The sequence below is a fragment of the Bacillus rossius genome, chromosome 14 (assembly GCF_032445375.1).
Source record: "Bacillus rossius redtenbacheri isolate Brsri chromosome 14, Brsri_v3, whole genome shotgun sequence".
Classification (NCBI taxonomy): Eukaryota; Metazoa; Arthropoda; class Insecta; order Phasmatodea; family Bacillidae; genus Bacillus; species Bacillus rossius.
Window position 1 is genome coordinate 5,586,570 of NC_086341.1, and position 14,594 is coordinate 5,601,163.

The following is a 14,594-nucleotide window of genomic DNA, read 5'->3' on the forward strand; positions in this document are numbered from 1 at the left end:
TAAGTACTAATATTTATCTGCGAGGATTATCTGAAAAAGTTTCCGACCTCAACATAAGGATGGCAGCACTCAACAAAAATTATGGAATGTGTTTACGCATACTCTGGAATATACTCCCTGAAATTTTAGCCATTTTGGACTCGCAGTTTTTTTTTTTAACAATTGTTTGTCTGAGCGTCTGCAAGATAGTTGTTTACAAAGGTGATGACCTCATTTGACAAAATCCTCCGAGTGCAACTGTTAGCCTAGGGAACCAAAAAAAAAAAAGTCAATTTGGTTTAGATCTGACTGGGGAAATAGGATAGTCAAGCTGTTCAACCACAAATTGTATATATGTATTTTCGCCATGGCAACCGTTGAGGTGTGAATTTGTGCATGGTCTTGGTGAAGTAATTATTTTTTTGTTTCTGTAATTTCTGCCTGTAGTTTGTCGAGTAATGAAGCGTAGTATGCATTGGCTGAGGCGGAAATCGAAATCAAAAGCTCCACGAACTCCCCGATACCTGCACTGCAATGTGGCAGAGGCACACACCGGCTACCTCACAACAGACTGAAGCATCTCATCTGCCGTATGTTCTTCAAATAATGTGAATCAGACCACATGCCCACAGCTGTCCATCCTTGCACTTGCCAACGGCGGCTTCAGGATAACTTTTCGGGAGGGGCTGTCGCACAAAGAAAGGTCGTAGTTGCAAAAAAATGAAAGTGGTCAGATATCAGCCTTGGAATATTACAGGTTTCAAATACAGAACCTTAGTAGCTCCATGCAACTTTTGACGAGGTAAAAGTTTAACATATGAAATTAAATATTTAATTAAACATAAATATACACTAATCAAAAAAAAATTGGTCTCGCCCCCCCCCCCCCCCCCCCCCCCCCCCCCTCCCTTCTGGAGCCGCGCTTGGCTGAAGCTCAACACACTTCCTTCGTTTCCACACCTGGTTTTAATTACGTACAGTATTCAGCCAACGAGAATTTTGCAAGAGGACAAACTCGCCAAACCAGTACTGTGAACACTGTCGGGAGGAATGCAGATGAAAAATATACAGGTATCTGAACTGCAGTAACCCGAAATACTAACCAGAAAGTAATAAATCTAAAACATTTTCATATTAAACCACATTAAAAAAAAAAAAACTTAAATCACTACCAGACTGTGAGAGATTAAATAAATAACATGACAGATTATACGTGCCTCTACCATCTGCACAGACTTTCTGCGAGTGTACCCTTATCTCGATTTGGGTTTATGCTTGGTCTTTCCTGTATTGCCGAGTTTTAAGTGGCTATTAACCTAATGGAAATGGACATTGCAGTTCACGAGCACAACTGAAAGCTACAGTATATTTTTTTGCACTTTCTTCTCAATTGCTCTGGTAACTTTTTTTGTTTCCCAATCCACACAATTATGTTCACCCAAGGTGCGATGGGTGTTCATTACAAGAAAATATGTCTCTTAAACAATGTAACTTTGCAATCAGCTCATTTGAAATCTATTCATACTCTCACAGAATTTAAGTTTTCAAACAAACCCAAAGAAAAAGTAAAAAAAAAATTGGATGGCGTTTATCTAAAAGAAACCAAGCAACTTTTTTTCCTCTTCCTTTTTTTTTTCTTTTTTCCTATATCACGTACCTAACGTTTGGTTACATAAATTGCATATGGCAGCACAGGATTAAAGAATCTTTTTTTTTTTCATATATATATTAACAAACTTAATAGGTTTCTTATGCTCTTGGTGTAGGTAACTTAAAAAATGTAACTTGGTACCTTTTATATAAAAAGCCGTCCAATTTAAAGATTACCCTCTCAATTCTGAAGCTTTTTTTTGTACCGTGTTTTATCGCATAATCGTCGCACATTTAATGCCAAAATAAGGTTTGAAAAGTAGGGGTGCGATTTTTATGAGAATTTTTTTTTTTTGGAGGTTAGGATTTTCATAACAAAATATGTTGAAAATCAAGTACATTTAACAAAAAAATAGATTTTTCACAGCGAAACAATTAAAGTTAGTTACTGAAAAATTTATTAAAAAGAAATAAAAATCTTTGAAAATGCATCTGTTGTCATTCACGAGTCATTTTATCATTGTAACCTACAAGAAAGAAAACAAATTTTTTTTAAAATTAAGCAATAAGTAGTTTAAAATAAAACACTGTACCGGTAAATTAAATGATTTAAGTCATCAGAATGACTCGGCATCGCTTGCCTATTTCCGTACTTAAACAGTTACTTTCGCCGAGGTTGTTGTCAGAATCATCGCCGTCACACTGCCAGATGTCATCATCTTCACTTTCATCGATGGCGTTTGAGATACACAAAGCGTTTGGAATCTAACAGCGGGATCAAAAACATCACGTGACTGTAATGCAGCGGCCGGACCAAAAACATCATGCGACTTTTATGCGCGAATTTTTTTTATTCCCGATTTGGATGCCCTATAGTAACAGTGCGACGATTATGCAATAAAACACGGTAAATCTATCTTGACATTCCATCCGATACGGTATCCGTGCAAGTGCAAATCTACCAGCACCACCGCTACTGGAGAAGGGAGCGCCGACCCCCTCACGCGATGGCCTCGGCGCTGCCGAAGGCCAGGAACACGGCGCAGCCCAGCGCGTTGATGGCCGCCGTGGTGCGGAACACGGCGGACCAGCTCTTGGTCAGGTCCAGGATGAAGCCAGCGAGGTACACGCCCAGGAACCCTGCGACAGGCACGGCCGCGCTCTCGCTGGTGCTCCGCGCAACCACCGTGCCGTCTCCGCGTCGGTGACAGCACGGTAATGGCAAAGGTCATTTCGGTTACTTTACCGTACATTATGAAGTGAGACAACCGAAATTATCGGAAATGAAATACAACCACATTAACCAAAACGAATCAATAACTTATTCATCGATTAAAATGACTTGATACAATTATACAAATGAAATGATTTGTACCCAAATGTATTTGAATATATAAAATTAAGTAAAATTACATGAAACGGCATCTTAATGAATTAAAGTATTTTAAATGATTTGAGTTTCAAAGAACCAAGTGTTTGAATAATTGTAACGAAATAAATCAAAGAAAAGAACTGAAATTTATGGAAATGTTACCTAACTGTACATATCAATGTGAAACAAATAGAAATGAAATACAACCACATAAACCGAAATGACCGAAGGCTATACTACCTAAAATACTGGATAACAAATTTTACATATTTAAAAACCTGTACGAAAACACCTATTTTAACTTTTTTCTTCTTCAGATTCCAAAAAAAAAAATGTTTAAAAAGGATTAAAAAACAATACCCGTAAAACTAAATTTGCATAGGCAAGCACAGTGGCTCTATAAAGCTTTGCCTAATTAGACACCTTTATGACATCTTCAACAGTTTGTAAATGATGCACTTACATCTGGAGCACTGTACACCATTTGGTGGCACAGACATCTTGGATTTTCCCCATTTTTATATCTAGTCAGTGATCACAGGTGTGTGTGTACAGTATTTCAAGTAAAAAAAATATTTCCTGCAGGGCACCTAAATACATAGTTGACTACGATCTCTAAAAAAAGCTCAAAACAGAGATTATTACCTAGTTGTAAAGATGCCTGTCGTGACCTGTCCACCCATGTTACACAAAGACGTAAAATAAGCACAACACATAGACGGTGTTGCATGCGATTGCTAATCTTCAAGGTAGCCATTGTTTTGGCAAAACCAAATTCTAGGTTTTCCTCAATATTTTTAAATTTTTTGAAATGATACTAGATGAATTCATAGAGGTTATATCAAAGCTAATAAAACCAAATCAACCATTTAATATTTTAAAAAAAATTATATTCCTGCAGGACTATAATATATCAATAAAGATGTGTTTCCTTAACATTATTTAGTAGCTCTTGTATGCTGTTGAACTACGAGAGTAGCATTCGAACAGCAAAATTTTGAGTAAAGACAACATTGGTATAAATGGTACAGCAAAGCATAAGTTTTCAAATAAATTACTTCAATAGCTGCCACGGATAAAAATAATTACCTACACATAAAAATAATTTTTAACTATCTTTTTACCTGCCACAGATGCGACATAGGGTTATGAAAACACATTTGAATGCCTTGCCGTGTCGAAATTTCAATGCAATCCGTGGAGAATTTTCGGAGATTTGAGATTTTGAACAAACGTTTGCATTTTTATTTGTATGGATATGTATGGATGTGCACTATAATGCCATCTGTGGGAAAAAATAGCAGCCTCCGCAGTCCCTGGGTGACGGCAGACTGGCGCCTGACACGCCGCAGCGGGGAGGGTCCCCTCGCGCAGACAGGCGGCACGTACCTGGCACGGCGCCCACAGTGTTCATGAGGCCGAACACGCTGCCGGCGTGGGCGGGGGCCAGGTCCTGGGGGTTCACGAGGATGGCGTTGTTGTGGAAGCCGCTCGCGGAGACGGCCAGCGTCATGCACGCCAGCGCCCACTGGTAGCTCCGAGCGTGCCCTGCGCCCACGCACACACACGCACACATCACCACTCCCAGCCCAAATCGCTGTCGCCACACGCACACGGTCCCTCCGACGAAGCCTTCCATCTCTTTCCACGCGGTGCGACATTTGGACGTAGTTGTGCAAAAAGGAACCAACCCACATGAAACCTATTCTGAAAATTTTGAAGTTAAAATTAATTATAAATTGTAATTCTCCTATTGATATCATAATGTGGGTATAATTTTAATGGTCTAGTATAAATACTGATATAATAATAGCAACGACGGTACGAACAACCTTGAACTAGGTATTTTAATTTATTTTCAAATAAAATATAACAAAATTGTTGGTTGGTTCCGTTTTGCATAACTACGTCCATTTATCATTATTAGAGACCCGTGAATTTCGCGGATTCATTCTGTGTTATGCTAAAATTCAAATAATTATACCTTAGTGCTGCTTCTGTCATTGGTTCACTGTTAATCTGGAGGACTGAGGGCCAATTAGGTACCCTCACTCATAGAAGTGTCGAATCACAGGCCACCCAGTCGAGACGACTCACTGGTCAGCAGCCATTGAACAGTTGGCATTTGCCCGAGTGTGTAGAGGATATTGAAGTCTATCCTGGAGGTCATTGAATCCGCGAAATTCACGGGTCTCTAATCATTATCTACACAGGCTCCCAGTTCTCAAAATTATGTCACCCATGTACTGCATGCGAAGGTATAGTTACTGAACAAGCTCGACTTCATTCCATACAAAAATTTGCAGACTCGTCTATCTCCAAAAATAAGTTAAAAATTTCAAATACTTTTCAAAAACAAAACAAAAAAAATCTAACTCTCAGATTGTGTTCAAAATCCATGTGAATGAAAATACATGTTAAAGTATTACTACTGAAATTAGGTCACAATGATCTTGAACACATAAAAAAAATATACAGAAAATTCATTTACAGGGCAGAGGATATGCAAAGTTACAAACTTCCTTTTGAAACAAATGCTTTCTTGTTCCAAACATATTTAAATCGATGTTAGCAGCATATTATGGCAGCAACATTCTCTAGAAAAATACTTTTTTTTCCCCATTGATGTCCACATGTACTGTAATATTGCACTTACTGCATCAGATTTTTTCTGAGTATTTAATATGTCGTAAGATTTAATGAAAAACTACAACAAAAACAAAACAGTTTATGATGCACTGCACTTGACAAAACAACGGCAATGTTGATAGGATTGCACATTTATCGTCACGTGTAGGCAAAAAACTTATTTTCACTATTATAAAAGTTCTGGATTAAGAGCGTGAGATGCAAAATGCTCATAAAAGCTACATTTCTAAAACAAAATACTAAAAAAATTAATTTCAAAGTACTCTTTACATGTACTTCTACTTGTTACTGAGCAGTTATAGCTTTAGTAATCTATTGCCAACTCTTAAAAAGGTGTAATCATCCAAGAAACTCAGTGATACAACAATCTGCCGACAGAAGTAATTCACCAACCGATGAGGAGCAACGCAGCGGCCTGCGTCCCGAGGCCCACGGTTTCGACGACCTTCCTGGTGGTGGTGACGGAGCAGCCACGCACTATCAGCCTCTCCGACAGCCACTTGCCCAGGAACGTGCAGGGGATGGAGAACAGCCAGGGCACCATGTTCACCAGCCAGCCCTGTAGGGAGCATGTTCACCAGCCGGCCATTAGGGAGCGTGTTCACCAGCCGGCCCTGTAGGGAGCGTGTTCACCAGCCGGCCATTAGGGAGCGTGTTCACCAGCCGGCCCTGTAGGGAGCGTGTTCACCAGCCGGCCATGTAGGGAGCGTGTTCACCAGCCGGCCATGTAGGGAGCGTGTTCACCAGCCGGCCCTGTAGGGAGCGTGTTCACCAGCCGGCCCTGTGGGGAGCATGTTCACCAGCCGGCCCTGTAGGGAGCATGTTCACCAGCCGGCCCTGTGGGGAGCGTGTTCACCAGCCGGCCCTGTAGGGAGCATGTTCACCAGCCGGCCCTGTAGGGAGCATGTTCACCAGCCGGCCCTGTAGGGAGCGTGTTCACCAGCCGGCCCTGTGGGGAGCATGTTCACCAGCCGGCTCTGTGGGGAGCGTGTTCACCAGCCGGCCCTGTAGGGAGCATGTTCACCAGCCGGCCCTGTGGGGAGCATGTTCACCAGCCGGCTCTGTGGGGAGCGTGTTCACCAGCCGGCCCTGTAGGGAGCATGTTCACCAGCCGGCCCTGTAGGGAGCGTGTTCACCAGCCGGCCCTGTGGGGAGCATGTTCACCAGCCAGCCCTGTAGGGAGCGTGTTCACCAGCCGGCCCTGTAGAGAGCATGTTCACCAGCCGGCCCTGTAGGGAGCATGTTCACCAGCCGGCCCTGTAGGGAGCGTGTTCACCAGCCGGCCCTGTAGAGAGCATGTTCACCAGCCGGCCCTGTAGGGAGCATGTTCACCAGCCGGCCCTGTAGGGAGCGTGTTCACCAGCCGGCTCTGTGGGGAGCGTGTTCACCAGCCGGCCCTGTGGGGAGCGTGTTCACCAGCCGGCCCTGTGGGGAGAATGTAGACCATCCACCAGTCTTCAATACAAATAACTCTGACCGACAGTCAGCTAACATCATTTGCAGTTGGTAGGGACAAGTATATGTATGTGTAACTGCTCCCTGTTGATGGCGACTGCAATGTCGACCGAAACTTCAGTGAATTATTCGCCAAGGACACGGCTACAACCCAGAAGACAAGCTACTTCACAAGATTATGTGGTTTTTAATTTTTAAAAAATATATAATTGTGATTTCTGTGATTTTTTTATTTTTATAAAATCTGTTTATTCATTACTATATCATATCATTAAACAAATATAGCACTTAAATTATTTTGACTAATATACAATGCACTTTTACGATATAACAATTTTTAATAAGCATGTTTAAACATTTGGAACAAATAAAATAAATTGAGCTCCACAACATAGATTCTTTACAAGATGGCTATCAGTAAATGCACTATAATGAACATCACAAATCACAGAAACTTGGGAAATAGGTACATCATCCCAGTTTTGCCCAGAGTAATTTCAGAAAATCAAGAAATATAAAAATCACGAAGTCTTAACTGATATCTAAACCAGAGTCCCTTGGGATGATAGCGCAGTGTCTCCTCACTAGGTCTAAGTTACTTAGCGAAGTGAAGATACAGTGCACCTTATTACAGACAAAAAAAAAAGAAAAGAAGACAAGATTATTCGAACCTTCGCAGTTGGGAATGTATCGTGGAAGTACGAAGGCAGCCAAGACAACAGGAGGAAGAAGCAATTGTTTTGGCACGCGTGGCCAAACACACACGACCTGCAGAGGGGAAAAAAAAAGTTAATTGGTTTAAATACAAATGATTTTCCAAATTTTTTTTTGTCTTCAAAATGTTATATCCACAATATTCCAGACTTCTATGTGTTTTATTTTATAAAATATTAATGCATTAATACCATAAAAACATTCAGGCTAAAATAAAAAAGTCACTGCGATCGCATAATGCCCTAAAGCCTATCAAGTTGGCAGAAAATCAAGGCAAGTAATTCCTCGATTTAACTTCTCATTAAATAATTTTGACCTCTGAAATGTGACATTACAGCATAAACGTTTGGCGTTCAGATATGATCCAACAACAACTACGTCGCGGCTGTATCGGTCAACTTTGGAACAATGAGCACCTTTTGTCAACAGTGCAGTGCTTTGAGATTTCCACATGAACCACCAGAATTATGTTGTGTGACTGTCACGGTCACATTACCACAATTAACACCACCACCAGAGACACTGGCGTCATTACTTTTTGGCCAAGAACCTCTATCGAAGGATTTCTTGCAGATTATACAAAAGTACAATTCCTTTCAAATTACATTGTTTGGGGCGAATATTATCAAAGAATGAGGTTTCAACCCAAATTTTAAGCTAAATTCTTTTTCAACAGCAGCACACATCACACAACGTTTCACTGAGGCTCATAAATCAAGTATTTGTTTTCTATTGCACGGATTCAAGGACAAATTCACCATCGTGCAGGAGCATTACTGCCGTCAGTGAATGGTGATCACAAATTTCTTCAGATTTATTTCCTTGGAAATTCCGACGATGAAATCAATCAGCGTTGTGCCATAAGTCGTGCCATAAGTCGTGCCTTAAATCGAGAGATTAATTCGCACCTCAACATCTCTTGCACGAACACAATAAATTGGTCAAATTATTCATGACAGCACTAGAAATGATGCCTTTTGATAATCACAAAATAGTGATCATAGCAGATAGAAGACCAGGAGGCGAACATAAAAGACGCTTCAATGCACCGACATTAAATGAAGTTGCCACTGTGGTTGTTGGCGAAAATTTGGTGTCTCATGACATTGTGAGTCCATGGCATGATGATGATAACCTTCAGTTTATTTGCGAAACCCATCATTCATATGATGCATTACTATACCCACTAATATTTTGCCAAGGGGAGGATGGATATATTATTTTTTGAACAAACGTTAGTATGTATGTATGAAATTGATAAACTCCGACACCGTTTGACCGATCGCCATGGAAGTTGGTACATCAAAGTGTTTTTTTTTTTTTTTTTTTTTTTCACGGAGAAGGTTTTTATGCTATCCATTTTTTTGTAACTTGCCACTACATGGCGCTGCATTGCATCAACTTCTAAACCGTTCAACCGATCGCCGTGGGTAAACAGAAAATCATAGGTCATTGTGTGTCATTTCTCCATGTCCACCACACTGTCATATAGTGCTATCCATTTTGCTTTAACTCGCAGACAATACATATATCACCCTGTGTTCAACCCGGGCAACGCCGGGTACTGCCGCTGATGATATATAGTAAGTCTGTATACAATATCATTAGTTTTTTTTTAGTTCATAAAAAGGAAGGAATTTTAATGTCACTGTTTAGTTTCAAAACTGTATGGAGAGATGGAGCTGCAGTTATGGTACAAGGAATGCATTATATATATATATATATATATATATATATATATATATATATATATATATATATATATATATATATATATATATATATATATATATATATATATATATATATATATATATATATATATATATATATATATATATATAGTCTCAAAATACACTATAACCCAAAATCTTTAATGAAAAACAGGCATAAATACTTAAAAATTTGAGTTAATGAATTTTGATCACCCTTAAAAAAATATCAACCTTCTGTGGTTGATGTGCTCACCAAAATGAAGCTTTACGAAACAGTCTTATCCACGGCACAGGAACATTATCTCGCCCGTAGGATGGCTGGAGCTTCAGTGGAAGCGAAATAATGGTAGCTTTTCTTCTGGTGGCTGCCAGAGCGTAGTGTCGTAGCACAAGCGTCCAGCCAATGCCAAACAAGCCTGAAAGATTATGGTTTCTCCTGTCAGACACAATTACATCCAACACACATAGTTTACAATGTCATTTGAAACTGTTTTCAGTCAATACATAAATGTATTTCGTTTTGTAAACTGAGTAATGTGTACAGGGCTGTACTTCGAGTTTGTGGTATGCAAGCTTCCGTTGAAATTTTGTTTTTCCATAATACAACTGAACCAAAAAATCTACTCTGGTTTTTATGTTTAGAAATAATTTTGGATATTCAACATCTTCATGCTCTAGCAACATATACTGGGTTTTTTTCATATAAAATGTTTAATATCTTTGTGCATATTTATTAAATCAAAATAGCTCAAATGGTTCTAACAAATTAAACAACACAAATCACAGTGTTGTTACAATTCTCATTTGAATGATATCATGCACAGCAAAGACTTACTACAATGTGCATAGGAATAAATGGTATATTAGAGAGAAGATAAATATGCATGTAAGATTTAATTTTTTCTAATACAAAAAAGTTACACGAACATTTAAAAAAATAAAATTGCATTTAATTTATGTATGAATATCATAAATTCATTAAAATTTTTATTTATACTGTTTGAAAAAATTTAAAAACAATCTTTTGATCCACGATTCATAAGATGTAAAATAATAATTTTTTTTTTTTTTTCGAAACGTAGAGGTATTCTGCGCACAAAATTTACAAAGATAAGCTCGTTAGAATGTTTCCTATAAATTTATTACGATAGCTCGTTCGAAAAACAGTGTTACTTCTTTTCACGTTTGATCAACAAGAAGTTAATCAATACTACCTAATAGCGATGATACACGCAAGTGTTAATTGTTACGATAACCGACGTTGGCTTTTACAATTTATATAATTGCGTTTAGAGCGACTCTCGCAATGCACGAGCCAAGTCAAACAACACAGTGAAGCCAGCTGCCAGACTGCCGCCGCCGTGGCACGGCGTGTCGTGTCGAAGGTGGGACCCAGGGAAGGTGAGGGCCTGGCGAACGTACCCACCAATGGCATAGAAGACGGCATGCCAGCCGAAGTAGTCGAGCACGCAGGAGCCCACGGTGCCGGTGAGCAGCGTGCCCACGGCGGAGCCCGACGTCGCCACGCTGAAGAAGGACGCGCGCTCCAGCTCGCCCAGGTGCCGGCTCGTCAGGCTGCTCACGCTCGGGAAGTGGACTCCTGCAGGCACCGCGCAGCCCGCCTCGCGTTTCGACACCGTCACGCTCTGCCCAGCACTCGGAGCTTATCGCTCCTCGCGCGTTTCAACACCGTCACGCTCTTACCAGGACTCGGAGCTTCTCGCTACCACTACAATATGAATTTGGAAATCTTTTCAATGTGGGTGAAAATTAAATTACTGCCAAATCTATCTAAATAGTTATCATAATGTACAGCTGGCTGACAATGACAAGAAAATACTCCATTCTCTTCATCAATAACAAAAGAGAGTCTTTCTCTTTTCATATAAAGTGTGCCAGTAACAGAAAAATTTTAAATATATGTGTCGATCACAGAATGTGGACATGATGTCTTTCGCCTGTCTCCATACCAACCTGACTTGAGTTGGTATGGGCAGAAATCAAAACAAAATCTGGGAAGGAATCTCTTAATCGCTAGATGATAAATGAAAATCGTGAGATGAGTTGGTCAGCAGCTATTCTGTTGGCAATCTGAGACATTATTTTGAAGAAAAAGGATAAAATTACAAAATATTCATGTTATGACAAAGAGTGGGTACCTTGAAGAGCTCCGTGGAGGATTCTCGTCAACACGATGAAGTTGACAGCTTGACCTTTGTCCGAGAACAAAGTGATGATGTGCGGCATCCAAAACGTGAAGAGTGACCAGCCCACGGCGGCCGCCTGTATCACTCTGAGGCCGCCGACGCGATCACTCACGTAGCCGCCCATCACCTGCGTCAGGGTGTAGCCCCAGAAGAAACTGGACAGGATGGTGCCGGAGTCCTTCTTGCTCCAGTTCAGCTCTTTGGTGATTGCCGGGATGAGAAGCGGGACGGAAGTGCGGCTGGCGTACAGCGCAGAAGTGCCGATGAACAGCATTACCATCCATCTCCTCTTCTCCTGACTGAAACAATTGCGACGATGCAGCTGAAGGATTCTCTTTCGAGTAAACAGCATTAGTTGAAAGAGCAGGTCTGTTATATTGCACTTTGCATGCCACGTTGTAATGAAAACTCAAAATAATTGATCTTGGTGGGCTTTAGTTTAAAATTAAAATTTGAGATCTCAACAACACAAATCAGTAATTGCATATAGTAAATACAGCGAACACGAGAAATATTAAAATCTAGACTAGTGGGTCGAGCTTCAAACCCGGGTCACTGTAGCCCACAAAAAAAGGTACCTCACTCCGTAGTAACAGGTGTTAAATAAAGGATTACAAACTCAGATATTAACTGAAGTCATCAGAGATTAAATTTTTAAGGTGTATTTTCTTATTTAGAACAAGTCATTATTTCCATTATATATAATTTAAAATAACTTGAAAAATATAGTATTTTGTTTGACATGAACTGGCCAATATCTTTGTAATGATTATACACACCAAAAATATGTTATGGATACAATAAAATAAACTAAATCACTCACGTAGTCCAAATGTTTACCTCTTCGCGTCCCATTTGATCATTCATTGAAACACGATGATATTTGTTTATGTCCATCTTTTAAATAACTTAGTTTTCTGATCTGTGCAGAACACATCTACAGTGGCCACGTATGAAACCACTTCATGCAAAATTAAGATATGAACCATGCGCATGCCTTATCTCGGCATAATAAATGAAGTTTATGATAATAAAAATAAAGAAAAAAACTATCTTTAAAGTAAGTTTACACTATACATTTATATCACGAAATATTTATTCTGACACTTTACTACTATCAATGTAAACATGCCTGACAATAAATGTCGCATACATATTTGAATGTTTATTTATAAGTAGTGGCCAAGGACTATATGTGGCGCTACTTTTGTACTCGATACTAGCTAATCGATACTTTTTTCATTTTATTATATGTGACCTACAGCTCTACGTCAACCGGCCAATGGTTCAATTTGTTTCAGTTCAATCATCAATGTCAATTCGTAGGTAATCAAATATCAGCATGTAAATTTCACATCCATGCCTTACCCGGAAATCGAACCCAGGACCCCCCGCACCATAAGCCGGTGTGCATCCGACTCTATGATCCGACTACGCTACGGAGGTCGGCAGCTAATCGATACATTTGCCCACGCACATGACAAGGGCAGCCTACAACTCATGTAGTTTCGGTTCCCTGCAAGAATTTCCGAAGATATCCGAAGTTTTGCGTTTTGGTATTAACGCCACTTCAGCCGCTAAATCAGAAGTTTCCAATGAAAACAAGCATGTTGTGACTGACCGAACCTAACCTAACCCTTCGATTTTTTTAATTTCAATTTTTGAGAGAAATCCGAAGTTGCACGAACATGGTAGGGAACCGAAACTACATGAGTTGTAGGCTTCCCACGTGACAGCATCAACAACCACTTTATCCAAAGATTAAGAATTTCTATCCGAGCTACACACAAGTTCTATGACTTCACTTAATTTCAAGGCACCATGATGCAACCAGCGGATGTGACTTACATAGCGCATAAAATTAAAAAAAATTAAAAAAATCTTTATTGCCAAAGAATTTAGAGAATTGTCAAGCTCCATCAAAAGTACTTAAAAATATTACCATCAATTTACAACGTTAAGTTAGAAATATCTTAAATAGGAATTCTTAACCAAAAATTAAAATTATTTTTAGTAATTTTACTGTAGCTAACATTACTTATGAAGGTAGCAAATATAACCTTTTCAACTCTCTAAGAATATCATAATTATTTTTGTATTTACACCAAAACTTAAAATGTTACAATATTAACATTTAGAATTTTTTTTTATAACTATATCTTCTCCAGAATTAATAATGTTCAAACTAAGCAGCTTTAACTTCTGATAAAATACCCTATAAAAAGAACTTTAAATAAAATATTCGATATATTGATTTTAGACAAAGGGAGATAGAAAACACCGAAAATGCACGAACGTGGCCTTGGAATAGACGGAGAGGTATGAATCTTAAGGCCACTACAAACTATAAGTCCAGCTCCAAGCTAGGACTGCTCAGTTCGAACTGACAGTCCAGGTGCTCAGATCCGAACGAATAAGCTTAACTTTGACGTAGTACCGATCGAAGGCCATTAGCCCGGCCTCAGCCCGTAGTACTGGCTCCTGCTGGCGGAACGCGCCCCTCGACAAGTCTCCACCCAAATGAGACGAGCGGCGTAACCTTGGCGCATGGAGGGAGTGTCCCTCCCCCCTCCGCACGCCAACCCCTGAGGCAGTTCTGATCAGCTCGCGGCCCGGAGCTGACGTGCGCGTACCGTGGGGAACCTTCAAGTTTTGTCTCTGATTCCTCACTACTGGTAACTATAGTCATCACCAAATACCTTTTTCAACGCAACTCCCCACGCGACTCCGGGTCGGTTTTTTTTCTACGGAGCAAGTCAAGCCACCGAGTCTAGCGGACACGCTGGGGCCGATCGACCCACTCACGGTTAGACGACAGAGCTAGCCTGGCGCCCTCCCTGTAAACACCCCAATTTTCACGTACAGCTCCTTAGACTCGCCGCGGGAATCGCACCCGAAACCTCGGCTGATGGC

The 14,594-nt window shown here is 40.1% G+C and overlaps 1 protein-coding gene across 2 annotated transcripts; it reads right to left on the bottom strand.

Annotated features, from left to right (window-relative positions):
• Nucleotides 1-888: 888 nt before the first annotated feature.
• On the bottom strand, nt 889-12,848 carry LOC134539067 (voltage-gated purine nucleotide uniporter SLC17A9). 2 transcript variants are annotated; one of them, XM_063380780.1, is made up of 8 exons: nt 12,505-12,848; nt 11,634-11,980; nt 10,901-11,074; nt 9,728-9,890; nt 7,717-7,813; nt 5,984-6,149; nt 4,331-4,489; nt 889-2,709 (listed from the first exon to the last, which is right to left on the bottom strand). In XM_063380780.1, exons 1-8 carry the CDS (start codon nt 12,576-12,578, stop codon nt 2,570-2,572), a joined length of 1,320 nt encoding a protein of 439 aa, XP_063236850.1. In that variant the 5' UTR covers nt 12,579-12,848; the 3' UTR covers nt 889-2,569. The 2 variants fall into 2 exon arrangements, with proteins under 2 accessions (XP_063236850.1, XP_063236851.1); XM_063380781.1 differs by having other exon boundaries at nt 12,522-12,837.
• Nucleotides 12,849-14,594: the final 1,746 nt, after the last annotated feature.

Bases quoted from the DNA above. Each gene is read 5' to 3' on its own strand.
- LOC134539067 (XM_063380780.1), bottom strand. From the start codon at position 12,578: ATGGACATAAACAAATATCATCGTGTTTCAATGAATGATCAAATGGGA. The intron at 11,981-12,504 runs GTGAGTGATTTA...CAATTGTTTCAG, and splicing joins GAGGTAAACATTTGGACTAC to TCAGGAGAAGAGGAGATGGA. The intron at 6,150-7,716 runs GTTCGAATAATC...TGCTCCCTACAG, and splicing joins ATACATTCCCAACTGCGAAG to GGCTGGCTGGTGAACATGGT.